Consider the following 25,719-nt stretch of genomic DNA (forward strand, 5'->3'; position numbering starts at 1 on the left):
AACTTATTTTAAATTTAAAAAAACACAACGTAAATACGTTTAAAACCAGAATTAAAATAAATAAGGCTTTGCTTTGACTTTTTCTTTGATCTTTGGTATATTATGTTTATAGTTTGAAAAGTCATAGAAAAAAAAATATTTAAGAAACTATTTCAAATAAATTATATCAATAATTATATAAGTACATAGACTATTGTTTTCTCAATAAATGTTAATAATAAGATAATATTGTAAGCTAAAAATAATTTAAATTTAAGGCCGACTAACATAAATTTGCAAAATTAAAGTAAATTAAATTGGTCTCAAAGCCAAACCACAGACAAAAAGACTACGCGCCTTTTCTTTTATTTTGTTACAAAAGTTGGAGGGAAAATAACATCTTATGACGGGAAAGAAAGGACTTAAGATACCCTAGAAATTGTGCTATCAATTTTTAGACTCCTAAGAATAGAGAAACATCAGAACTCCTTAAAAATATTCAGTGAGCATACAAAGTATTATTAAAATACGGATTTGTTACCTAAAGAAATGAATTTTATGTGTAATAAATTATCTTCCTTACAGTATTTCATCAGTGAAAAGTCTGAAGGTCCAGCAATGGATAAAGTAGATTTACCAACGGGCACACCCTCCGAGCCGGAAAATGCATCACAACCAGAGGTAGATAAATGAACTATTTTAAATTATAATACAATGCAAGTACTTAGTAGAAACACGGAAAATGGTAAATTATTGCAAACTATTATCCAATAGACTAAAATATTATGATTATTAGTGAACATACACACATATAGTTTGGATGGTTGTGGTTTTGGATAGAAGATGCCGGTTTTTTTTATAACTAACGCTTATAAGGTTTTTAATTGGTCGTAGATGAAGGTAGAATACCAGTACCTACATTATCATTGTTTGTTTAAAGAGCTGTGCAAAAATACACGTGAATTTAGATTAGATTATAAGTTGAATGTAAAGGTGTACACACTCTGTAAATGGTGAGTTAATTCATGAAAATCAAGTAGGTATAACACGAAAGTGTTGTTTTATTAAAATACTAGCAGACCGGCCAAGCGTTGCTGTGGCTTAGGTTTTTGTTATATTACATAGTAGCAAACTATTCAAGGGAAACGGTAGGAGAACACCAGTCATGGGGACCACCATGCTTTTTTGGTGGTTATGCCATTAAATTGTAGCTTATGTGAAACGTTGGTACTTTCAACACAGCGCCATCTCTTAGAATTGTGACTATCAAATAATAAACAAATATTTTGCAATTAAATAATATTGCGGATAAATTGAGATGTAAGCTATCCTATCTTTGAAGTTGGATCAAACTACACACGGTGTGCAAATTTGATTGATATCGGTTCGGTAGTTTAGGAGCCCATAGCGGACAAACAACGTTTAGTGAGCGAATTTTTTTAACCGCGTAGGCTGCAGAACTAAGTCTCTTCGCCAATCCGTTAATATGAGGGGATCACTGAAGTTTTGAATCCATGGTGATTCCGAGAAATACAGTTGTATCATCCAGATTCAATTCCTCACCGTTTATAGTTGGTCTAGTATCCATAACCCATTTTAACATAGTGCAAAAAAAAAACATCATTTTCGCTCGTCCAAGTCACATTTCCACTCATGGTATTAATTAAATATGGGCACCGCTAAACGCGAAAAACGTTGAACTAATGTTTATCCGCACCACTATTTCACGTTACGGTGACACTCAACGTTCTCTAGAAAACCTGGGTGACGTCACCCAACGTTACATTACGGCCGTTGGATAACGGCACCGCTTTTCTAGGAAACCTAAGCTTTAGTTTATATTTTTTCTTTCCAGGCTATATCATCATCCATACGCTCAATGGCTTCTCAAAGGTGTGTCTTATTTATCTACTATGAAAATTAATTATATTCACAACACATCTAACATCACATAAATTTCTCGCTATAAAACAATCATGTCCATGAAATTAAAAAAAAAACTTAATGTAATTTCCTTTAGCCAAGAGCTTCTCAGTCAGCCCCCAGACGAATTGACCCATTTTGAGAGAATGTTATGGTACCAAGAACGCCGAATTGAATCTAACCTTTGGGTACAATGTGACTCGTGTAACAAATGGAGGAATTTGCCTAATGTATATGAGCGACACCAATTGCCGGACAAATGGTTTTGTAAATTACACTCAGGTCAGTGTGTACATCTCTTTACTGTAGGTATGTTTAAGTAAGTTTATAGTACAGAACATAAATTTTAATAAATACTTTACAAAATAGGATTTTTCAATTTATTCATTACGATACTTTAGACCTTAAATATCCCTGGAATTCTCTTCCCCACTCCTCCTTTTCAAACAACCCTCATCTAGAAGCACGCTGGTGTTTCGTTGTTGATATACCCAGATGCCGCACTGCACGATTTGGTCGAGTGTATCTCCTTACTCCTTTCCATCTCTCTTTGACAGTATAATATCGGTTAATTTAAGCGGCGGTTAAATAAGCATCGCCTATCGAGGCGTACCCTCTAATGGCCTAGTGTCTCTCCATTTCTGTATAAATAACAGAGAACATATTATATATAACATATATATATCAAAAAATCTTGCGTGATTTTTTTTAATAATAACATATATTAATAGGTTAATAAGATCATACATTATAAATATTTAATCAATTATTTATAATCATAAGATCATGCTCAACGGCGAATTTTACATAGATTTCAGATTCCCATTCCGTGGATTATGGTCTATTTTTTACTAAGACTATTTACGTCATTATATCCACAAAACAGGTAATATTAAAAAGTAGACAAAACATGTAACAGGAGATAATTGTCCATATCGAAAATTTTGTTAGGGTATTACCAGAGTTTAAAAGCACGACTGAGAATCGTGCCCTTTTAAGCAAATTAATACTTAAATACATAATTCAAATACAGACATATCAAGTTGCTCAGTACCAGAAGAAGAAATTCCCTTACAAGTAGAAGCTGATCTTATACATAGTGAATATTCGGTTGGCTCAATAGTGATCGCTCGCTATGGGGATTGGCCTTGGTGGCCCGCTATGGTTGATGACGATCCTGATACGGAACAGTTCTATTGGATTGATGGCCTTAGTGATATACCGGTAAGGCCAACAAATTCACTCCAGCGGGACCTATTAGACGTGGGTGCTATTCAAATCATGCTATATGCCAAATTGTTTCATTTATGTTTTTATAGGTAAGAGTAGCTGTGAAGACGAAAAACTTTAGTATAAATAAATAGTAGTAATAAAAAAATATACATAGAACATTAAACATTTGCAGCAAGCTGAAATAGGTCCATTGAAAGCTTTTTTAAAGTATTAAGAATCAGAAACGCAAATAATGTTTGGTTTTGAATTAATTTCACGCCTATCCACTTGCATCTAGTCTGTGTATTTTCATGATTCAGGCTTTTTAGTCTATACGTTATATTACAGAGTCACTACAACGTAACATTTTTTGATGAAAATGTTACGAGAGCTTGGATTTCTGCAAAATGTATTTTACCATTCGCTCGAAACAAAGCTAAAGTGCGGAATTGTAAAGAAAAACTTCTCAAAAAGCGAATGAACCGCTCTTTACAGCAAGCCGAAGAGTGTGAAGCTTTAGATTTTCCGATGCGACTAAAAAAGTTTTCGTTTGTAAGTCGCTACAACGGACCCATTAAGGAACCGAGAAATTTTACTGAAGAAGAAATAGATAAATACAACGCAAAATTAAAAAAAAAACTTAATGTCTAATATTAATTATTGTCACTTACTAATTAATACTAGATCTATACCTAGTGCTAATTATACATTCAGACTAATACTACTTCTATGTTTTTTTGGTAAAGGACAAATGCAACCATCGCATCCCATTTTAACTTAATATAATTTTATATAACATTTTTATTAAGTTTCTTGATTGCGTGTATAATATCTTACATTGTTAAAAAAACTATTCGTTAATTTTAGTTAAATAAAATTCAGTCTCTTGGCTATATGAATAATTGGTGTATTTTATTTGGTTTGCAATTTTTAATAAATTTAACTTAGTAATAACTTATTTACGTGTTTTATTGGCATTTAGTTCACAGAAAGAGCACCTTCCGTCCTCCACATTCTGTACTCAGACACCGTGCTAGCAAGTAATAAATAAATCCGTTGAGAAGTCCTTAAAATTTACGCTATGCTTGTATTATAATTATAAGCCATAATAATGCATAGCTGCATTATATTTTATGCATAAAAAGGCAGTGCATCATAACCTGTGCTTTTAGCGAAAAATGTACCCGGCGAAATCTATGTGTATAGTCTTCGTTATTTGTAGTATTTCAGTATTTTTTATCTGTGAATAGATTAGAGAATAAAGATTTTAAGGTTGGAGTTCTAAATTTCATACGATATTGATTTCAGAAAATATTAAATAATAGGGTTTTTATTTCTCGACGTATTTGTAGTAAAACCAAAGAACTTTTAATTTTTCTTCAATACAGTGGTATTGACACAACCATGGCGACAATATCTTTCGCTAAAAGTTTGGTTAACCCAGGTGAGACTACAGGAGTTTTTCCAAGTTTAGATACTTAACACCGATTTTTGTATTTCTTATAGTTATTTTTTTTTGCGTCAAAATAAAAATATGCCCAAATTAGTATGTTGAGTGCAGTTCAATATTCACATTCGCACTATGCGACATATTATGTAAATGTTTTCATTCTCTACGTTTAAAGGAATAGTTTCGGTTTTTTCAGAATTCTTTTTGTAAGTAAGAGACACTAACTATTAGGCCATGATGAATGCATTGAGAGTAAGATATGATTTAATATTGCAGTTCGACCAGTTTCATTTCTGACAAGAAATATGCACTTGCCTCTTAAATCTTATTTATTTTTAGCACTGAAAGTATTTCTGAAGCAAACCCCATGTGCAAATGTACGTGTCAGTGGAACACCCACACTTACACCTTTAAGTATTATACTTCGTAGAAATTATGCTGAAAAACAAGTGTTTGAGAGAACAAAGCCACACTGTAATGTTGGTACTATTGGCCATGTAGATCATGGAAAAACAACATTAACTGCTGCTATTACAAGAGGTATTCCATACTTCATATATTAACAATTTCATTTTATATTATTGATGTACAATATTAAGATACATCCATAGGTTAAATAATATGCTCTAATTTGAGAGAGCCTAATTTGGTATTTGAGTGTTAGTTGTCCCCTTGAATATTATGTTGATAATTGAAATGCAATTCTCATTTTTATTACTTAGTTTTGGCCGACCGCAACTTAGCACAGAGTAAAGGCTACACAGACATTGATAATGCTCCAGAAGAAAAGGCCCGTGGTATCACTATCAATGTTGCTCATGTTGAGTATCAAACAGAACAGAGGCATTATGGCCACACTGACTGCCCTGGACATGCTGATTATATTAAGGTAAAGCAAATTAATTTTAGGTGTTGGCTTCATTAATATCCTGTCTATGCTCAAGTAGCAATGAAAAAAATATGTATTCAGAATTTTTATTAATTATTCATTACATTTTCTACATTAGAAACTAAGAATTGTTATCAATAATGTTTTTATATATAATAATTAATTTTAAACTCTATCTTATAGGGCAATCAAGACTAGTGTATTTTAACAATATCAATTCATTATCAAATTCCAGAACATGATTACTGGAACAGCTCAAATGGATGGTGCAATTCTTGTAGTTGCAGCAACAGATGGTGTTATGCCCCAGACAAGAGAACATTTATTGCTCGCTAAGCAGATTGGTATTCAACATATAGTAGTATTTATTAATAAAGTAGATGCTGCTGATTCCGAGATGGTAGAACTAGTGGAGATGGAAATTAGAGAGTTGATGTCTGAGATGGGATATGACGGTGACAAAATACCTGTTGTCAAAGGTAAGACAAAGTTTGTTTAACAATTTAATATTTTTACCTGGTAGTTGGAACTAACAGTCATCATAGGATTTAACTTGTTTAGTTTGCAAAATATCACCTTTCACTTGTGACCATCATATAATAATACATACTTCATTACTGATTTATATACAAATAATACATTTTCATAATAAATTCATCATTCAACTGTTAACTGGGACTTCTCAGGAGACCATACATATAAAATTCTACAATTAAGTAGCACAAAAAACTTCCAATTGTTTCAGTTAAAATATGAACATAGCAAATTGAACTTGCACTGAAATGTAATGTTAGAAATACAAAACTTATAGGTAACCTTTTCAACTATACATAAAATAAACTTAACTACAACTTTGTATACACATAACAACTAGCATAAACCAGAGAATATTAATTAATTTATTGGCAAAGTCTTGTTACAGGGATAATAAATAATACATTTGAGGTAATAGGAGAGAAAATAAAAAATTTTATAAATAGAGAAATTGTTATACTTACGTTACAGGATCAGCTTTATGTGCACTAGATGGTAAAAGCCCAGAAATAGGTGCTGACGCCATCACACAGCTATTGGACGAAGTGGACGCTTTTATTCCAACTCCAATTAGAGAACTGGACAAACCATTCCTCATGCCTGTTGAGTCTGTGCACTCAATACCAGGACGTGGGACTGTTGTGACAGGACGTATGCACAGAGGTATATATTATTAGAATTCAAAGCATGATTAGACACTCTTGTTCTCATACATCCTTTACCAATGTTGCCATTCATCTAAGGACTAACCAAATTTAGACTCGATATCTTGCTTGTCTATGATTACCAATATGTGTAATTGGGGTTATATTATTGAGATTTTATTAGTTACAAAATTGAATGAGATCCATAACTAACTAAATTTGTCCAATTCCACTTTTAACTACAATTCTCATTTGCCACTTACAGTGTGATAAGAAACTAATGCTTAAAGAAGATGGAGATTTTTTTATTAATTGCTTTAAATATAATAGTATACAATTATTGTATATTTTCAGGTGTATTAAAGAAAGGTACAGAGTGCGAAATTGTTGGTCATGGTAAAGTGATGAAAACAACAGTGACCGGAGTTGAGATGTTCCATAAAACACTAGAAGAAGCGCAGGCTGGTGATCAATTGGGTGCCTTAGTTAGATCCATTAAGCGAGAACAGATCAAACGAGGAATGGTAATGGCTAAGCCGGGAACTGTTAAGGCCCATGACAATATTGAAGCCGCCGTTTATATCCTGAGCAAGGAAGAAGGTTTGTTTTGTTATATTTATAAGGTTCTGTGAAACAACAGTCATATTCACTTGTGTCCGGGAATGGATTTTTATCAAAGCTTTTGCTGTATTATTTATCTGTAATATGCAGTTGAAAAATGAGCACTTATGAAAGAACAATATTATGATTTTCATTTGTATCATATTTCCTGTTCTCATCTGCGGTATTTACCGAAATAAGCTATAAATATGAATTTATTATAAATAAAATATGGGTTTTAATTATATATTTTTATTTTTTATGTTATTTATTTAAGGTGGTCGTGCAAAACCCTTCACATCATTCATTCAACTGCAAATGTTCTCAATGACATGGGATTGTGCTACTCAGGTCACCATTCCCAATAAGGAGATGGTCATGCCAGGAGAAGATTCTTCGTGAGTAGTCAATAATTATGATTCTACCTAAAATTAAACTCAGTAATTTAGGTCTATAAATACATAAGGTTTGTGTAACAGAGATAGTTTGTAACTATAGACCAGTCAGTCAAGACAATTAATTCATAATAATTCCAAAAGTTTTCAAATTTTGATGTAAGGTCGGGAGTGGTATTAAAACAAACTATAAAATTTTGCAACCTGCTCTGCGGTCCGGAACATTGTTAAAAATAAGTTTTGGTTGTGAAAAAAATTCCAAAAGTTCTGCAAACTTGGGGAAGTTTTCGATATAATATTTCATATCACGTATAAAATTTGCAACCAACCTAAGTGTACGGAACATTTTTTGTTATTAAAAATTAATGTTTTTCTTTATTAAACTGAAGGAAAACGTTCCAAAAGTTCTGCAAATTTGACAGATATATCGAAAATAAAATAAATAACAAAAAATGTTCCGTACACTTAGGTTGGTTGCAAATTTTATACGTGATATGAAATATTATATCGAAAACTTCCCCAAGTTTGCAGAACTTTTGGAATTTTTTTCACGACCATACAGCAAAAATTAATTTAATTGCAATTTTAACAATGTTCCAGACTGCGGACAAGGTTGCAAAATGAGATTTATTGTCGTCCCAATGTACCATTCACTTGACCGAAGTATGAAAACTTTTGGAATTATTATCAAATTTTAGATTTCGAATGTCTATAATGACTGGCCTACTATATTTTGGAAATTTTTTAAGTAATATTTTTATTTAAAAAAAGGGAATTGTGTAAATTAAATTGGATATTGCTACAAAGGCCTATGTCTAGAAATGGGTATCACAATCACAAAATTTACAGAATATAATAAAGCTAAAATGTTGATATAACAGAAATATAATGAAAATTAATAATATACAATTATTAAAATTCAATTATATATACTATACGTCATGTGCAATTTTAAATTTTATGGAGCTCAAAAAATAAATTGTATAAATACTGCCGCTTCTAATATAATCGTAATAAATATATTGTGTATAATATATATGTATATTGTTCTAAAATATTATTTTTTTCAGATTACAGCTAAGACTACTAAAACCCATGGTTTGCGAAACTGGACAAAGATTTACATTGAGACTTGGTGACATGACTCTGGGAACTGGTGTCATCACCAAGATCAACAAAGACCTTACAGAAGAAGATAGACTCAAGCTTCTAGAGGGAAAGAAGGCCAGGGAAAAGGCTGCCGCGAAGAAGTGAACAGTTTCATAGTATTAAGAATAGGATTGTAGTTTATTGTATTATGCATTTAAAATAAAGGTGTAACAGACCCTTTCCTAGTATTTATTATTGTACTTTTCTATACATACTTTCACTGCTATTGGTTATTGAAAACACTGTAGCTATTTATTTATCATGTTCAGAAATGAAATTTATGTTTCCAATATTTCCTCTGAAGCGTCCATTAGCGGTACCGACGTTTTTGTACGCATGTTGATGTAGGTCCTTTAATAACTGTAGCGGTGACGAACAACGGACCAAATGTGCGTCTAAGTGCGGAAACAGTCCACATTACTATCTGTAACTCTCGATTTTGCAACGTAGGGATCGCAATCGGTGCATTTTTTTAAAATCATGTATTATAACAATTAAAAGTGAAATAATCGAATTCCTCTTTCAATTGCCTAAAAACGATTATGTATTAGGAATTAGGGCTCAGCTCCAGCAAAAAACTCTCTTCTCATGGGCGTTGTTGTATTTTAATTTGAATATTACTGTTTTTGTATTTGAATCAAAAGGAACCATTTACTAGTTGGTACACAATACTAATAACTGTTATAGTATGATGCAAGATGACTCATGACCAAATGCTGATCTTACATGACTCAATCAATATTTAGTATGTACTTACAATGAAATAGGTTAGGTTAACTGAAGGATTTGTTACGATGTTTAAATAAAATACATTATATTTTTACAACTTTATTGAAAAAGTATCACCACAATTTATTTTTAATATGTTTAATTGTAACAAAAAAAATGGAATTGTTGAAGTTAACAAAATGTTATGATACAAACCTCTAATTATTGTTGCATTTAGTAGTGCCTGGATTTGACAATACACTCATCACATGCAACATTTCCTAAATTGTATTAATTTAATACTAAAAATACAATAAAAATAATACAAAGAATGAATTTCAACAGATCAGGACATAGCTTAATGATTAACGAATGAGCCGATTTCAAAGTAATAATGAAAAAACTGTTACTTATAGCTTCACTGGATATTAACTGAGTTTTTATTTACAAGTCTTCATCTTCTTCTGGGAGAGCAGTATCTTGGGCCTCTTTGAGATCTTTTTCAATTTGGTTTTGCCATTGTGGGTCCATAGTAACTTCTGGTGGGACAAGTGCAGGCATAGCCACAAATTCAAGGTTTCCATCACCAATCAACTTTCTTGCTAGCCATAAGAAGGGCTTTTCAAAGTTGTAATTCGATTTAGCAGAGATGTCATAGTACTAGAACAAAATTTTATTTTTAAATTACACAATAATGAGTAAAGGTTTTAAACTTAATTTTAAATAGAAAATAATAATATAAATAGACAGTATCTTGTAGGTATTAATTAACCATGTATGATACATGTTATTATATACTTACAAAACAATAGCATAGAGTAATTATTTCAAACTTTGTATTACCTGTAAGTTCTTTTTCCTGTGGAATACAATAGTCTTAGCTTTAACTTTCCTGTCCTTTATGTCTACTTTGTTACCACACAGTACAATGGGGATACCTTCACACACTCTGACTAAATCTCTATGCCAATTTGGTACATTTTTATATGTGACACGAGAGGTTACATCAAACATTATGATAGCACATTGACCCTGGATGTAATAGCCATCTCTGAGACCACCGAATTTCTCTTGTCCAGCTGTATCCCACACGTTAAATCTGATAGGTCCTCGGTTAGTATGAAAAACAAGGGGGTGAACTTCAACACCGAGTGTAGCGACATATCGTTTCTCGAACTCTCCAGTCAAGTGGCGTTTCACAAAGGTAGTTTTTCCAGTGCCTCCATCTCCGACCAAGACACATTTGAAAGTGGGCATATTATCATCCGTCATTTTTAAATATTTACTTGGTACTCTCCTGAAAATATATACAAATAATTAACATTACTAAAATAGAAAGCATGACAACATCTGAAAAGATTATGCGTATGACTTTTTTGTTTACGTTACGAAACCATATTTATAGTAAATATACTTATCAAAATCAGTATGATATCAAGATTTAAGTTGTTCCTAAAACAAATGAGAACTGACAAGAAGTAATTTCAAGTTTTTGATCAAATGGCGCTCAATTATCCTCACAGGAATTTAGCTTGATAGTACCGAACTCTAGCGAAAATTACACTATAATTACATAACTTATCACATAAATACAATTATACCTATAAAGAATTAAGTATATAGAACTTAATCACAATATTTGAAAGCACTATTTACCAAGATTAACTAAGAAATTCGAGATTAAACTCCGTGGTCTTAAAAGTCGTTACGGCTCACAATGGCGTCACTTGACTAAACGGAAGAAAACTCTGACATCGGCAACTGAACGACAGTGTAGATGACAGCTGTAGTCAACTGAGAGACCGTAATTGTTTTTGAAAAATTATATATTTCTTGCTACGAATTTGTCTTTTACAATTTAGTTTATTGCTATTTTTTTTTAAAGTCTTATGTTTTTTTTACTATTTCATAATATATTATAAAAATATGTTATTTAAAAGATGTTAATATGATCCTCTTCTACTCTTTTTTACTCATATCCGCAATACTGACGTCATAAGTCACAACCTTTGGCGCCATCTATAATTGGGTGCTGCTAGACGTATAAAAATTACCTTGTTTTAGGCTGAATTTAGGAAACTGTTACAAAAAGCCAAACAAGATGCAACCGTGCTATTTTCTTATAAATTCTGTAAAAATCAAGTTACAGTTACCCAACTTGATGAGGTTTGAAAGAAAAATAAATTACATTTTCACCATCGGACATTTATAACTTTCGATTATTCTTGCAAACTATACAAATTTAATAATAATAGCCTTTGAATTATGTTCAAAAGATTTTAGAATGAACATTGTATTATTCTATAAATGTTTATATTTATAGTCATGTGCTGACTAGCCTACTATCCAGCTAATTTTGTAATTAGCGACTAGTTGGCAACTATTCGGCAAATAGCACCAATTATCTGGCTTCTTTTTTAAATATGTATGCCTGAATATATATTTATATACACACACACACATATATACATAAATTTGGGGGACTTAATTTATCAAAATTTATACTGGGAGCACGATGTTAAGCAAGTTAGCCGAAAATTGTACGGTGCCTCCAGTATCCTTCCACGTCTTAGTAATTTACTTCCCTTTAGCACTAAAACCTCACTGGCAATCTCTCCTGCCATTACTAGACTACGCCAATTATTGCTCTTCCGATCTAAATGAGGACTGAATTGCTTCGTCTCCAAAATTTCTGTATCCGTTTTATGTTAGGTCTATATTTCTGCGTTCCGTAAGTGGCTAGTCTGGTTACCCAGTCCACAGCGATGTGATGCTCACGTTCTCCATCTCTTATATTCCGTCCTGTTCAATTCTTCAACTCATTTCTATCTCAAAATCTATTTCAAATGTTTGGGAGCCTATAACTATACCTTACATTCTAACTAACTTTCGTACTATCTGATCTGAATTTATCGTGATTCATGTGCACTTTTTTTTTCATGTTCAATGTTTACATATGTTTTAATTGCTTTGTTTTGTTGCATTAGTTTTGTCTAATAACTGTATGCCATATGTATTTTTGCACTAAACTTATCCTATTTAATATTTTTTTCTCACAGCTGAGAAGAGATCTCTCGAAAGTTATAAGGCCGTCAGTTGCCCACTTTTTTCATTGAATTATGTCAATTGTATTACATTTCTGTACATGCAAAGAAATGTTGATAAATAAATACAAATATTAAAAATATATATTTAATAAAAAGATGGCTAATGATAATTTATATGACTATTATCAGTCTTAATATTTTTTTATGAATTGTTTCACACTTATTATCTCTCATAATTTGCTGCAGAATTACAGAATCCAACCTTAAAAAAACTAGATCGACGCATTCCTTCTCTGCCCGAAACCGCGATAGGCAACTTTAATTATATTATTTTTAAAACAGTTTTTTTATTATGTTATCATTTTTTTAATTAAGCGTGTATAAGATGAAAACAGATTTTTAAAAGTTAAAGTTGGTTTTGTCAAGAGAAAAGTCAATCTACTTGGCAAAACATTAATGGACACTGGCAACACCACATGTTATTTCGTGAAAATTTTCTTCAGTTTACTGACGGATAGAAGTTTCGTTCGTTCGTTGTATCGATTTTTTGAGTGAAGTGAACTAGTGTTCGTGTCCTTTAGTTTAGTGACGTTCGTTAAGAAAATATCTGTGAATGGGATTGTGTAATAAGATAAAACCTTTATTTGGTGTGTGATTTTCTGTAAAGGATGACGAAGGACAGGTTTGCGGCGCTACAAGCGGTAAGCGGTGTTTTACTTTGGCAAGTCCTAGATAACCAATCGTTTTCGGGTGACCTCGAAATCACAAAGAAGTAGCATTAATACTATGCGTCTCTGGCTTCAGATTAACTATTAGGAAAGACTCTTCACCTTAAGGGAGATACTTATCTAATAGGATTCTTATCGCCCCACCCGTAAATGCTGACCCTAGACAGTCTGTGGTTACTTAAAACAGTTGTTGCATTTCGTGGGTTTTACCAATAACGCCTACAGCGATCTATTCTTGTTCGGACCTTAAAATCTTTGACTCATCAGGAAATATTTGAATGTAACCTTGTTGGTGATATAATTCACACCTAGTTTTTAGATGCCCCACATCCACTTTGACTAAATGAAATTTTGTGAAAGCAATTGTCACCATTTGTTTATCAGGGAGTTAACTCCATTTTATATAATAACATGGTTTTATTTTGCATTAAAACCTTTATTTTAATTGGAAATAGTGGTTCTTTGATCACAAAAATTTCCTAATATATATGTATTATAACAATTTTACATTTTTTGTACATTTAAATACATTATTATTTCTAGAAATACATTTCAGTTACATTTAATTTGACTAGGTTGGAAAAAGTATTTTTTTTATAGTTATCTTTACTCAGATTGGTTAGTATGGTGTTTGTAATACCACCCAAAAGGGAAGAACCTTGTACAGTGAAGGTAGAAGTTTATACTTAAATAAGCCAGCATTTTTTATTGTACAAAGTAAACTTGGCGATCAAACCAAGTTCTTTGATTAACTTGTTTTACTGATAGCCATAAATTAACGTGGATTTTGTATATTATGTTCGTTTAATACTTCTGTTTGGTTTATTAAGTTTAAAATTTTTAATATTAACATAACACATTATGTTGGTATAAGTTCTTTTAATTATGTAAAATAAGTTCCTTTGACTTACAGGGTTTCTGGATTTTTTAATAAGTTGGTATACAATACCATGATGATAAAAAAACAGAACAGAAGAATGACACAGTTCTATATGTCAAACTGAATAAGTAATAATTTAAATAATTGCTATAATTTAAGCATAATACAAATCCAAATTAATTTATTCATAATACAAATCCAAATTAATTTATTAATATTGGTAACTATATAATATATAATAATTGCATGTCAATCTAAAAAATGTAATGTCAAAATTTTAATTTACTTCCCAATCCCAAATCAAGTCAAGTGGGCGAGAGAAACTGGCACACTTTGCCAATAATGAATTTAAGATTATTGTCCTATCATTTTTGTATACATATCTGAAAAATTTTGGGTATTGTTTTACCTTAACAAGGTAGTATGTACTTACAACATCTTGTTATTTACAAAGATTTTATATATAACTCATTAATGTTACAAATTATAATTTATAAGAAAAGTATTTCTATATAATATAAGGTAGTTTGAGGTTTTTTTTTGTGTACGCAACATTGATCAATTGCATGTTTTTCTTACATTGTATGGGTCCTCTAAACTTACTAGGCTTAGCACTGGAAACACATTCCACTACTTCTCATTAGAAGTAACTCAATTTTAGAATATTCTCTATAAAAGAGGTGTATATGCCTTATATGGAATGAACTTGTGTAAAAGTCTTAGTAGGGGTTAGCGACACTCAGACAGGAGTAATTGGCTATCCGAGCTTGTAAAATGCTGCCAGCGTTTTAACATAAAGGAAATTTAGTACTTGACCTCTTTACAATTTTTATCTTTGAACTCGCGATCTGCGAACACAATAAAACAAAATAAATTGGAAAAATTCCGACGCGTGCAGTATGTATTTTTAAACTTAGTGAATATAAAATTCTATATTTGTTTTGCAACAAATGCTTTAGATGATATGTTGAAATATATGTATGAATATACATTTAATCGGAAAGAATACAGCGTACGTTCTGGTCCATTTGCTTCATATGGCGCTTTCGTTAGATTTAATATTTTGAAGCCAATTAAGTGAGCGCTAGCAGTGAATCCCAAAAAAAACAAAATGATTTTAAATTACTTTAATTAATTGTTTTAACAATAATGAGACTTAACTAAATATAGCTATTTAATCGGCCCGATATTAGGTGCACGACAAATAATCTATATTATAAACTTATCTAGTTGAGAATTGACCGGTCCGATGTGAGGTATCCGATCAAAAGCTCCTGATCTCTGTTGTCCATTTCCTTTTATAACGGTGTTGCGTAAGAGGGGTACAGGGTATTGGTTATGCGGGACAAGCCTGAAATATTTTGTTTTGTTTTCGTTATAAACGCTTACGTTGGTTTTATATCAAAATAACAGTAACTGCTACGAACCGTTGAAATATTTTGTAGATTGAATAGCTTAGGGAATTATTCACAAAGGAGAGTTAGTGCTAAGTCGGACTTCTGTACGTCACAAATGTATTGGACTTTGACATACGATTAGATAGGAAACGTCGATCTCATCTAGTTTTAAAAAAAAAAAATGTTTGACGTGTAAAAGTGTTTGTAAAAACCTACTTACAGAAATAAATCATTTATCATTTACGGTAATCATAGTTCTAATTACGTTTCGTTTTCCACCATCAGTCGGTGAAAGAATTTACGACTTAGAAACAACGGCTGATATTTTAATATAGAATTCGTGAACCGTAGGTTTTATTACATAAACAAACGACCATTGCATTTTGTATGTAAAATGCAGACATGAATTTCGCCTCAACTATTACGCTATATAATACTTTATTAAGAAAAAAACATATTATTGGGTTAAAAGACTTTATTTCTCAAAAAGACAAAAAAATTCACTTATATGAGAATAATACTTTAGATTAACATTGTAGTCGTTCTTAAAATAATCACAATAAAAGATAGCCGTACATGCAATAAACTTAAAAGTAAAAAAAGAAATTTGAATTAAAAGTATTTATATAAGAAATGAATTTAAAAGTAATTTTGTCTAACATATTCACTTAGCTTCGATTTGAATGAATTGATAATTGAAGTAATATTTTTTTATATTTGTGGGTATTATACAGCTATTTATATATTTTTCTTCAATAATCCTTGTTTTTCCATAGATAATTTACAAAACTTTGAAGGAAATATGTATTTCAATTAACTAAATGATGATAAAAACAAAATTCTACAACTTTTCAAAAGCTTTTTTAGTTTTAAAACTTTGTATTATGTGCTAAAAATATATATAAGGGGACCCGGCTGAGGTTCTCTTTCTTGTTGTTCTCAAAACTACTATAGGCCAAATAATTAAATATAGTGAAGTTTACTGTCTGACAAAGATTCGTGTTAAAGATTAAACCCGAAATATCAAATCCACATTTTCCGCAGAGTCTGCAACTTATAGTGATTAGTATCGTGTTGTTTGATAAGGGCTATCGGCTGTGCCAGCATCCGGCGCCCGGCCTTCGTCAGGTTGACTCATAGACATCCGTCATCCTTGCGTCACTCCGAACAGGGCCGTGAACGGGGAAATTAAAAACAGTTGTAATTGATTCAGATCGATCATAATTCACAATTTACGTTTATTTTAGTTTAAGCGAACTCTTCTAGGTAACACACTCTATTTCGTACAGCGCAAGGAGTGCGAAATTAATATTTAGTAATTTAAATATAAACAAAAAACAAACGTAACTAAAACAAATATAGATAAACTATGAGTCACGGATTAATTCTAAGTTATGTAATTTTCTTATTAAATTAATGTAAAGTTATGTTTAATGGGTCCGTTTTATCAGGTATTATCATAAGCTTTTAATTTGGAACTCGTTATAAATTATCAAAGATGGGTTTCAATTACTCTGATCATTTCTGATTAAAGTTTTATAAGCCCGGTTATCTGTTGGAATTATTATTTTTAAGACAAGGGCTTTTGTGATTACCATCCCAATGCAATGATTGTTTTGCCGGGAAACTAACCGAGAAGTTCTGCGCTATATGATATGTGCGTTGACTAATTTATTACTAAGCTAAGTACCTATTCATAAAGCGTAAACTCACTTATGTTGTCGAGTATTACTTAATGCATAAAATTATTCATATTGTTTAAATATAACATTTTCTAATGTAGTACAAATAAAGAAACTTTATAAATGAAAATGTTTTTTCATATAACTATATGTTGGGCTAACAAGCGAAATAACCTGAATAAAAACAGAAAGCGTGAATCCAAATTACAAAGTTGTAAGAAATTTAAATATTCCTTAAGAAACGTTAAAGTTTACGTACAAAGTAGGTATGAAAATTTTCTTCACAATTGTTTTATCTAAACAACTTTCTTCCTTGAACTTAATCTGATTGCATCTAAAATTCTATCGCGCTTTTCATTTGAAATTGTATAATTGACCTTGTTTTCCTGGATCGGCGGATTTCCTCGAATTTCGGAAATAACATTTTTGTTTTAACGCACATTGTCTTACAGATAAGGAGATACTGTATTAATTATGTGGTCGGATGATATGCACAATAAAATGCCCAAGTACTTCTAAACAAAATTATTTTAATCTAATGTACCTAATTAATATTAATAAAGCCGTCACGTTAATAATATATCTCAGTTTTAAAGGTAAAATAGAGACGCTAGAGCTATATATACGAAAAAAATAGCGTAGGTGTTTTGTGTAGGTATGTTCATGATTATTTGAGGACGTCTTATTTAGAGAACATAAGACGGGTTTGTCAGATGACATATCAACTGTTTGATAGAAAATCGAATGTCAAAGAAGTAATTCCGTGATAGTTTTAGTATGTATTTTAAATTAAACGAGATTTTTTTTAAAATAAATTGGACCGTTTCATATTCTTGAGAAAACATGAGATAGTATGCGGTCGTTACTGATGACTTATTTCTAATTATATACAAACAAAATGCGTTTTAATTTGCATTCAAGCTCTAATGATATTTTCATAATTATAGTTATCAGAGTTGTTGCAGCGTTGCAAGCGTTGGAAAACTTTTAAATTGAATTTCTGCGTTATTTTGAAGTGCTCTATTATGAACATGAAGTTTTAGGGAAGCGTTTTGAATAGAATACATTGTCATCGTACTTCCTTTATAATCTTAAATCCATCAACTAGTAGCTTTTAAACACGTCTCCCTCATACTACATAAATTATCGTTTTGCCTGGGTTTATCAGTGAGATACAGTTACACAGTTATAGGTGTCCATGGGCGGTGTCCTGACTCATAAAATCATCTACTCATCACAGTTATATTTTTCTTGACTCATAATTGATCTTTAGATGTTCTATGTTAACTACTAAGCCACGGACACTAGTATACTAAAAGGATTTTAAATTTGCATGAGTTCATTCTTGTTTTTGAGGTATCACACTTTTGAAGGAATATTGTATTGGATTAAACACGTTTAATACATTCTTACACATAACTTGTTAAACCATGACGGTTTACGAATGAAGAGTCAAAATATAAAGGAAATTTAATTATTAAACCGTATTTTAAAATAAATCAATATTGGTTGGTTTTACGGATATATAAGTTTACAGCCCAGCTTTGCCTGTGTTGATTTTGTGTATTTTGGCAGTCTAATTGGATTTTTTGCTTGTTGTTGCATAATTCTTATATTTCAGTCAAAGTCATAAAAGAGTTATGAACATACACAAACCTTCCTCGAGAATAACATTGTCAATTGGGGAAAAACCTCCAAAATCCATTCGGTAACTTTTGAGTTTTTCGCGTTCATACAGAGTCGCGGCCGGATGACTTAATTTTATAATATGTTAAAATACAAGTTTATATAGAAATTTTTTAAGCGAATTTGTAACTTTATAACTTCTTAAAATAATCTAAACTCCTAATAAGGACATTTCCTTAGGTGCCCGTTTTTTTTGCAAAAGAGTTTATGTACTATTTTGACTGTCACATAGAAGAGTATCGTTGGAATTCCAAAATGGTCTCGAGAAACGTTGTCCTGCTTGACACGTAAAAAATAAATCCTTTATATTAAGTGCTCAGAACTTGTTACTAAATTACGCTTATCGTACTATGGCTACTATATATATTCTATATGTAAAGAAAATAATTATGTATTTGTATAGAAGTTACGTTGAGCGTTTGACTTTAATGTGGCGATAATGCAAATAACATTTCTTTGTATATTTCTACACGTTAAATTCAGAGAGAAAATGTGAGCACAACAAAGTTTCACTTTAAAAACCTAAAAGTGATATTATAAATTTGATAGTATTATTTTCTAATAAGTTTGAGAAAAATTGTATAGAATTCGTGTTCTATAAAATATGAGTAAGTATGTGGGATATAATCAAAGTCAAGATTTGGCGCTAAAGAAAGTATGACTTTCCTATGTCAAAAACATATCGGATTTGAGTCATAGTTAGTGTTTAGTGTAGATTCTTAATCTAAAATAAACTCATCGTTACTGACCTTGCTTAATGAACTATATTTTAATTTATAAATAATTAGGAACGAGTTTTGATAACAGAGTTTATAATATTATGAAATCTTCTACCATTTTATTATCAAAGGTAAAACAGTTAATTAATACGTTATACCGTAATCATATGACTCAAACAGTTAATAGTCCATTGAAATGTTACATTTTTTAGGCCTTACCTTGCGTTTTTTAGAGGACGCAATTTTATTTTTTTGATGTGTAGAGGGGGTCAGTGTAAAGCTAAAAACAAGTTTGTGGGGTCGCCACCCTTGTCCCACGGCCGCCATCTTGGAAAAAGGGGTCCAAAAACCACGTTTTTGGCTATATCTCCTAAACTATCCATCGTACATAAAACTTGTAAAGACACATTTTGTAGCAAATCGCTGTGCCTACAATTATGTCTATATTACTTTTTATCATAAATCCAAAATTCTAAAAGTTATAAGTAAAAAAGTAAAAATATTTCCTATTTCTAAAGTTGACTAGGTGCGTCAATGCTCATGACAAGCCGATCAAAACAGCAGTTTTACCTTACTTTTAAGATCTCTCGTTTATTTTAAACAAATTTTCCAAATAAATTATATTTTTATTTTTATTATTCTTACAATTTTAGTTATTGGTATTCCTAGTAGGCCTATTCCACAGACAACTTGCTGATATGGTAATCTTCGACATAATTATATTATCAATCAGTTATTAGAATGGTAGCTAGCTATCACTTTTTTATTTATAACTTTTTGAATTTTTTATTTATGATAAAAAGTGACATAGACATAATCGTAGACACAGCGATTTGCTACAAAATGTGTCTTTACAAGTTTTATGTACGATGGATAGTTTAGGAGATATAGCCAAAAACGTGGTTTTTGGACCCCTTTATCCAAGATGGCGGCCGAGGGACAAGCACGCCAAACCCACAAACTTGGAGTTAAGCTTGTATTGACCCCCCCTACATGTTCCATAAATAAAATTGCGTCCTCTAAAAAACGCAACCCCAAATGTAACTTTTCAATGGACTATAATAGTTGGCTTTGTTAAAGATGTAATGGATAGGCTAAAAGTTTGTACCCAATGTATGTGCTTAGACGTTTTAGATGTTGAAGTTCAATGCAATCATTGAATAATAACTAGAAACCAGGGCAGCATGTGGTGTTAGTCGCATCGGAAATAGACTCGGTTCCCAATCAACTTTGTCAATGCAGTGTAATGCATAATCTGTATGACGTTGGTGTGTTAAATGCAGTTTCAAAATTAAATACGTGTGGAGGTTATAGAAACTGTGGTATTGATTAGTGCATTTAGCTTAGAAGTAGCTTAGCTTGTAGATTTAGCTTTTTAAAGCAACGAGTAACATTGTTTTACCTCAGTTTTAGTACGTTTATAAAAATAACATAATCAGAGATATCTTTCTGTATATATATATATAAATTAATTGCTATTTGGCTGTGTCGACACAAATGTATGTAGGTGATATGAAGTTCACCGGGTCATCTAGTGTAATATAAAATCAACACTATATGGGGAATGGCAAAAAAAAACTTTTTATGTGTTAAAATCTACGTGTATCATGTCAAGCTGAATGAATAACTTTAGATAGGGCTTCTTCGTTTTTAAAAGATAACGTCATGAAAAAGTACAAGCGTAATGTCAGAAAAAGTTTACATGATAAAAATGCTTTATGAGAATCGTTTTCCAACGATTATGTAAGTCTGCATGAATAGAAGTTGAATTACCATTCTTTGACTGAAACGTAGTTTAAAAAGCGAATGCTATAACTTCAAGAACAAAAGGTTAAACTCTGCGATTTCGCCCTGTTGCCCTCGTACCAATTAGTACACAATCTGCATAAAAGGAATAAAAATTAGTTAATTTTTCAAGCGATTTAGATTTCGAGCTTTATTAATAGTCTATTTAAGCTTTTATTACAGGTAGTTAAGTTTGCGGATGTTCATAGGAAATGATTTTCGGTTTTTACAAAAGCTTGTTATAACTAGTGTTGTGAAATTTTTGTAATTCAGATCACCGTACAGTACAAAATAGTTTTTAATAACTATTTATATTGTATCTTTCTTTTCTTAAGTCTCAAATATCGATCAAAATGTAGGTAGATAGAATGTATTTTATTATTATACCGATATGTCTATGATACTATGGGTATTACAGACCATAGGGGACATATCTGTACCTGTCCCATAAAAATCTTCTTTTTTCGAAATTAAAAGAATGTGAACCTGAATTCCATAGGGTTCCTTCATAAGTGTATTACGAAGCACTATAAGATAATCCTATGCTTACCTTACACGTTCAATTTGCACTTGACAATTTTCAAATAAATAGCTTATTTTGTTAAGTTAAAGTAGCTTGTTTAACATGCATACAGAGCTTTACGTTATAAACATAAAGCTGAGATATATATACAAGTGATACCTGACATCATGCGTTCAAACCCTGTACACCTATTTATATTCTACATACCTGAAGGACGAGTTTTACAGTTCTTAAAAGTATTAACTTCTAATTTAGGTTTTAAGTAAATTTATTGACACCATTGGACCTCCATTGTATCCAAGTTTGAATTGAATCGCGTCGCCCTAAAATCGTTAAACTATTGTTTTTAAAGCTGCGCTGGAAATGCATTTGGGCATCTACTGTGGGACTCGACCCACATCAGAATCTCTGCTATTCAGAGACTGGGTGATACCCTCTAAAACTTCTCAGGCAGTTCCTACAAGGCTGCGTTAGAGAGGCTCCGGGGTCGCTCTCGTATTCTACCGGAGTCTCAACGGCTTAAGTGATACGCTCAATTCGTTGGATCGTGATAGGAGATTGTCATAACTTCTCCTATTTACTCCCCGTCTTCCAACCCTAGGATTCATCCAAGAGCGTTCCATCTGTAATATAAAATATTTTAACCTATGTTAAGTAAGGTTCAGAGATATCTATCTCTAAGTTATATTTAGCACTAAGTCTCAACTCTACTAAGATATCCTAATTAGCTAAAATAGCGCAGCAGTGTTTATTTAGACGATGCCCTGGGGGCTTACGAACACTTAAAGCATGACTAATACAACAAACACACAGTAAAATGCACCTTAATAGCTAACAATAAAGACGTCATTTAAATGAGTAAATTGAATCAGCTATAGCCTTGCTCATTGCTATGTCTTTGAGGTCAATCTAAAATATGTAATTTGTTGAACACAGGCAGCCCCTACGAAATTTCTTGCCAAGAATCGTAATCGCAGTAATTGTGACATGGCGGCGTATAGACTTAAATTTAGTGGTAAATGATTCTACGAGATTTTTCGGGTTCCTTTTCCACGGTGCAGTTCATCTCAAAAAGTTTTACGAAATTGTCTTCTTGCATATCTTAAATGTTTTACAGTCTATATAACAGGTATAATTCTTCTCTATGCGTTGTGTTCGTATTCTCTGTCTATATAGTTAATTAACTTTTTTTTTTAACGAAAGCCTAAAGTGCCACCAAACAATTAATTTTGTAAAGTAGTGGCAAAAATTTAATTTTTTACATGTCCAGCGCACGTAGTCAAAAACTACACGCCATGTATAACGTTTGCCGTTTATAAATAAGGTAAATATTCGATATTTTTTTATGGGTTTACTATTGGGCTTGCTGTTTTGCTACTTCTAAAACATAGAGAATCAAAATGTTCACTATAGGAAAGTGAAGTTAGAGAATCAAAATGTTCACTAAAGGAAAATGAAGTTAGAGGAACTAAATGTTCGTAAACGGTTACCAAACCGTCTGTTATGTAATCCCTACCGCAGTCTATCTTTACCCTCAATGTTGCCTGTTTCCACGCACGTCTCTTACTAAGTTATTTGTACTATTTTGTAGTATGTAGTCTATAACGCCTATTTTAGTCCATTTATTGCACTGTTGGCTTAGGGGTTTTAGCGTGCGATTCTCATCCCTTTGGGTTGTAGGTTTGATCGCTAATTGTGCACCAAAGGACTTTCTGTGTCCGTATTTAATACTCAAGGAATGCATGTCTCAAATTCAAAAATGGACGACAGGTGGATCAGGGAACGTTCAAGTATTATCTTGCCTATGAAATAAGAATAATCAAATAAACGGATGCAATCTAGTTAAGACCCATAAGATATAGGGTTTGTAGCGCCACTGGATTAATATTATATCTGTGGAAATATTGTAACGTTAGTAATCTTCTATTTAAACAAATGTAACAAAAGCTCAAAAATAGTGGCTTATACATAGGGCAGAAATTCGTACATCATGGTAACAGATTTAAATGATTAAACCTATAAAACGTGGTAGCAATGGTACCACGACGGTCGTTAATAGGTTTAAATAGCTGAATTAAAGTATCGATTAAATTAACCATGATATCGCAGAGAACTTCGCAAAATAGGTCACTGATGTTAACGTCTTATGGCAGCCACTTTTCGTTCAAGTAATGGATACAAGTTTCTCTGAAAGAATAGGGGAGTATTCATTTCATTTTAATTAAACATTTTCTGGCATCATTATATAAATTTACTATAACTTGTTTAAAAATTTAATACCATGGGTGTTTACTCATGTATGCCTAAAAATGCCAAGAAAATTTTGGATGTCGATTGAATTTGGGAGCGCTATCGCCCTCCTGACAAATTTGTCATATACACGCAGTAGCGCGATTGCGCTTCTCGGCACTTAAACGGCTAAGGAAGTTTTTCGAGTGCATTTTCGCGCGCTTTTCAGCAATAATGGTCAGCGAGTTATAGATTATGTAATAAATTCACCTTTTAATATGCTACCAAATGTTTGGTTGCAAGAGGTGTTAGGCACAGAAGGACTACTTGCTTATTAAAAAAAACAAATAAACACGAAACAGATACAGAAATTCTGAGACCAAGATCAAGGTTCAATCGAGGGTCTACTAGCCAGCTTTTATAAAAAGGTTTTATATAATGTACCATATAACAACGAAAATATATATTTATATTCCATAGGAACTTAGTACCTAAATGAATTTGTTAAATATTTTTTTATCCAACTATAACCATAAGGAACGTAGTTCTGTATTTTCTTGTATACCACTAATGTGTATCAAATTATTTACCGCGGTCTGGATATAATAAATAATGATCCTTTGGGACCCTGTTCCGTTTAACCTCAGTAAGCTATTTACAGTTAATCTGGGTTACATAAAAAATACAGAACGTGTTGAATAAATCAATAGTGATATCTCACAAGGTTATAGTACCGTAATACTACTAATGCTTGACAATGCAGTTGAATCAAATAAAATTATAATTTTTATAGGATTAGTATACACTTATGAACTCTATATAAAAAAATTATATGCTCCTAAATTTACTTTTACTGCTAGTTCTCAATTCTAAGGCATGGACCAGGCGATAGGGAAAAGCAATAAACTCTTACAAGTATTTTTTTAAAGAGCTGCAACTCCATGCACGCAATATTACTCTCCCTCTCTCTATCTTTCTCTCTTTCCCTTTCTCTCTCTCTCTCTCTCTCTCTCTCTCACACACACACACAAACGCACACGTAGTCTACCTTTCGCACAATACACGTATTTTAGTTACTATGTATGTGGTAGTAAATAAACAAAATTTGAATTTTCAATTGTTTTATAGAAGTTACTCAGTAAGAAAAATGATAATACACAAATAAATAATTTACTCGATAGCTATAGAAAAATCTACGACTCGTAAAAATTTCGATTTGTTAGAAAAAGATAACGTTTTATCTTAGCGCTGGGATTTCGCCGTGTAATGTATTACGTAATCCGACACATGAGATAAATTCTAGTTGTCTTTATTTAATCGAGAATTTCGTAGAAATTAAATCTGCGAAAGATGTTATGTTTGTTATCGTATCACAATTAAACAATTCTTGAAGGCGTTATACGAATAAATATGGTTTTGTTACAATAATTTAATATTATTTCCGTATCTGTCAATGGTACTAAATTAGTTTAATTGCCGGATAAATCATGTTGACAAATGAGCCCATTGAGGTCTGTAATGCACTGAACAATCAGACCTTGTTAAAATCAAAATCAATAT

The 25,719-nt window shown here is 31.8% G+C and overlaps 4 protein-coding genes across 14 annotated transcripts in view; 3 read left to right on the plus strand and 1 right to left on the minus strand.

Annotated features, from left to right (window-relative positions):
• The first annotated feature begins 337 nt into the window (after positions 1–337).
• On the plus strand, positions 338–3,819 carry LOC125054756 (zinc finger CW-type PWWP domain protein 1-like). Of its 3 annotated transcripts, none has more exons than XM_047656809.1 (6): positions 338–481; positions 565–660; positions 1,835–1,872; positions 2,000–2,184; positions 2,936–3,126; positions 3,463–3,819. In XM_047656809.1, exons 2-6 carry the CDS (start codon positions 598–600, stop codon positions 3,763–3,765), a joined length of 780 nt encoding a protein of 259 aa, XP_047512765.1. In that variant the 5' UTR covers positions 338–481; positions 565–597; the 3' UTR covers positions 3,766–3,819. The 3 variants fall into 3 exon arrangements, with proteins under 3 accessions (XP_047512765.1, XP_047512766.1, XP_047512767.1); XM_047656810.1 differs by having other exon boundaries at positions 349–494; XM_047656811.1 differs by lacking the exons at positions 338–481; positions 565–660 and adding an exon at positions 864–992.
• Positions 3,820–4,350: 531 nt separating this feature from the next.
• LOC125054755 (elongation factor Tu) lies at positions 4,351–8,955 on the plus strand. The gene is made up of 8 exons (XM_047656808.1): positions 4,351–4,558; positions 4,904–5,104; positions 5,287–5,453; positions 5,689–5,932; positions 6,459–6,650; positions 6,986–7,231; positions 7,509–7,629; positions 8,697–8,955. Exons 1-8 carry the CDS (start codon positions 4,519–4,521, stop codon positions 8,878–8,880), a joined length of 1,395 nt encoding a protein of 464 aa, XP_047512764.1. The 5' UTR covers positions 4,351–4,518; the 3' UTR covers positions 8,881–8,955.
• Positions 8,956–9,590: 635 nt separating this feature from the next.
• On the minus strand, positions 9,591–11,282 carry LOC125054757 (GTP-binding nuclear protein Ran). 2 transcript variants are annotated; one of them, XM_047656812.1, is made up of 3 exons: positions 11,140–11,282; positions 10,327–10,780; positions 9,591–10,143 (listed from the first exon to the last, which is right to left on the minus strand). In XM_047656812.1, exons 2-3 carry the CDS (start codon positions 10,753–10,755, stop codon positions 9,928–9,930), a joined length of 645 nt encoding a protein of 214 aa, XP_047512768.1. In that variant the 5' UTR covers positions 10,756–10,780; positions 11,140–11,282; the 3' UTR covers positions 9,591–9,927. The 2 variants fall into 2 exon arrangements, with proteins under 2 accessions (XP_047512768.1, XP_047512769.1); XM_047656813.1 differs by having other exon boundaries at positions 11,085–11,227.
• A 1,704-nt stretch (positions 11,283–12,986) lies between these two features.
• LOC125054291 (syntaxin-1A) overlaps positions 12,987–25,719 on the plus strand; it is a 64,186-nt gene continuing 51,453 nt past the window's right edge. For 5 of the 8 annotated variants that reach the window (XM_047656068.1, XM_047656066.1, XM_047656069.1 and 2 more), the window contains exon 1: positions 12,988–13,231. In XM_047656068.1, coding sequence (XP_047512024.1) covers positions 13,199–13,231 — 33 coding nt within the window. In that variant the 5' untranslated portion in view covers positions 12,988–13,198. Of the gene's footprint in view, positions 13,232–25,719 lie in introns of all 8 variants that reach the window. The other 3 variants (XM_047656065.1, XM_047656070.1, XM_047656064.1) reach the window with 2 other exon arrangements.

This window comes from Pieris napi, chromosome 12, assembly GCF_905475465.1.
Source record: "Pieris napi chromosome 12, ilPieNapi1.2, whole genome shotgun sequence".
Classification (NCBI taxonomy): Eukaryota; Metazoa; Arthropoda; class Insecta; order Lepidoptera; family Pieridae; genus Pieris; species Pieris napi.

Excerpts from the sequence above, each read along its gene's own strand:
- LOC125054756 (XM_047656809.1), top strand. The coding sequence starts at position 598 with ATGGATAAAGTAGATTTACCAACGGGCACACCCTCCGAGCCGGAAAAT. Across the intron at positions 661-1,834 it reads AAAATGCATCACAACCAGAG|GCTATATCATCATCCATACG; the intron begins GTAGATAAATGA and ends TTTTCTTTCCAG. Across the intron at positions 1,873-1,999 it reads CGCTCAATGGCTTCTCAAAG|CCAAGAGCTTCTCAGTCAGC; the intron begins GTGTGTCTTATT and ends AATTTCCTTTAG.
- LOC125054755 (XM_047656808.1), top strand. The coding sequence starts at position 4,519 with ATGGCGACAATATCTTTCGCTAAAAGTTTGGTTAACCCAG. Across the intron at positions 5,454-5,688 it reads GACATGCTGATTATATTAAG|AACATGATTACTGGAACAGC; the intron begins GTAAAGCAAATT and ends ATCAAATTCCAG. Across the intron at positions 5,933-6,458 it reads CAAAATACCTGTTGTCAAAG|GATCAGCTTTATGTGCACTA; the intron begins GTAAGACAAAGT and ends CTTACGTTACAG.
- LOC125054757 (XM_047656812.1), bottom strand. The coding sequence starts at position 10,755 with ATGACGGATGATAATATGCCCACTTTCAAATGTGTCTTGGTCGGAGAT. Across the intron at positions 10,144-10,326 it reads ACAGGAAAAAGAACTTACAG|TACTATGACATCTCTGCTAA; the intron begins GTAATACAAAGT and ends ATTTTGTTCTAG.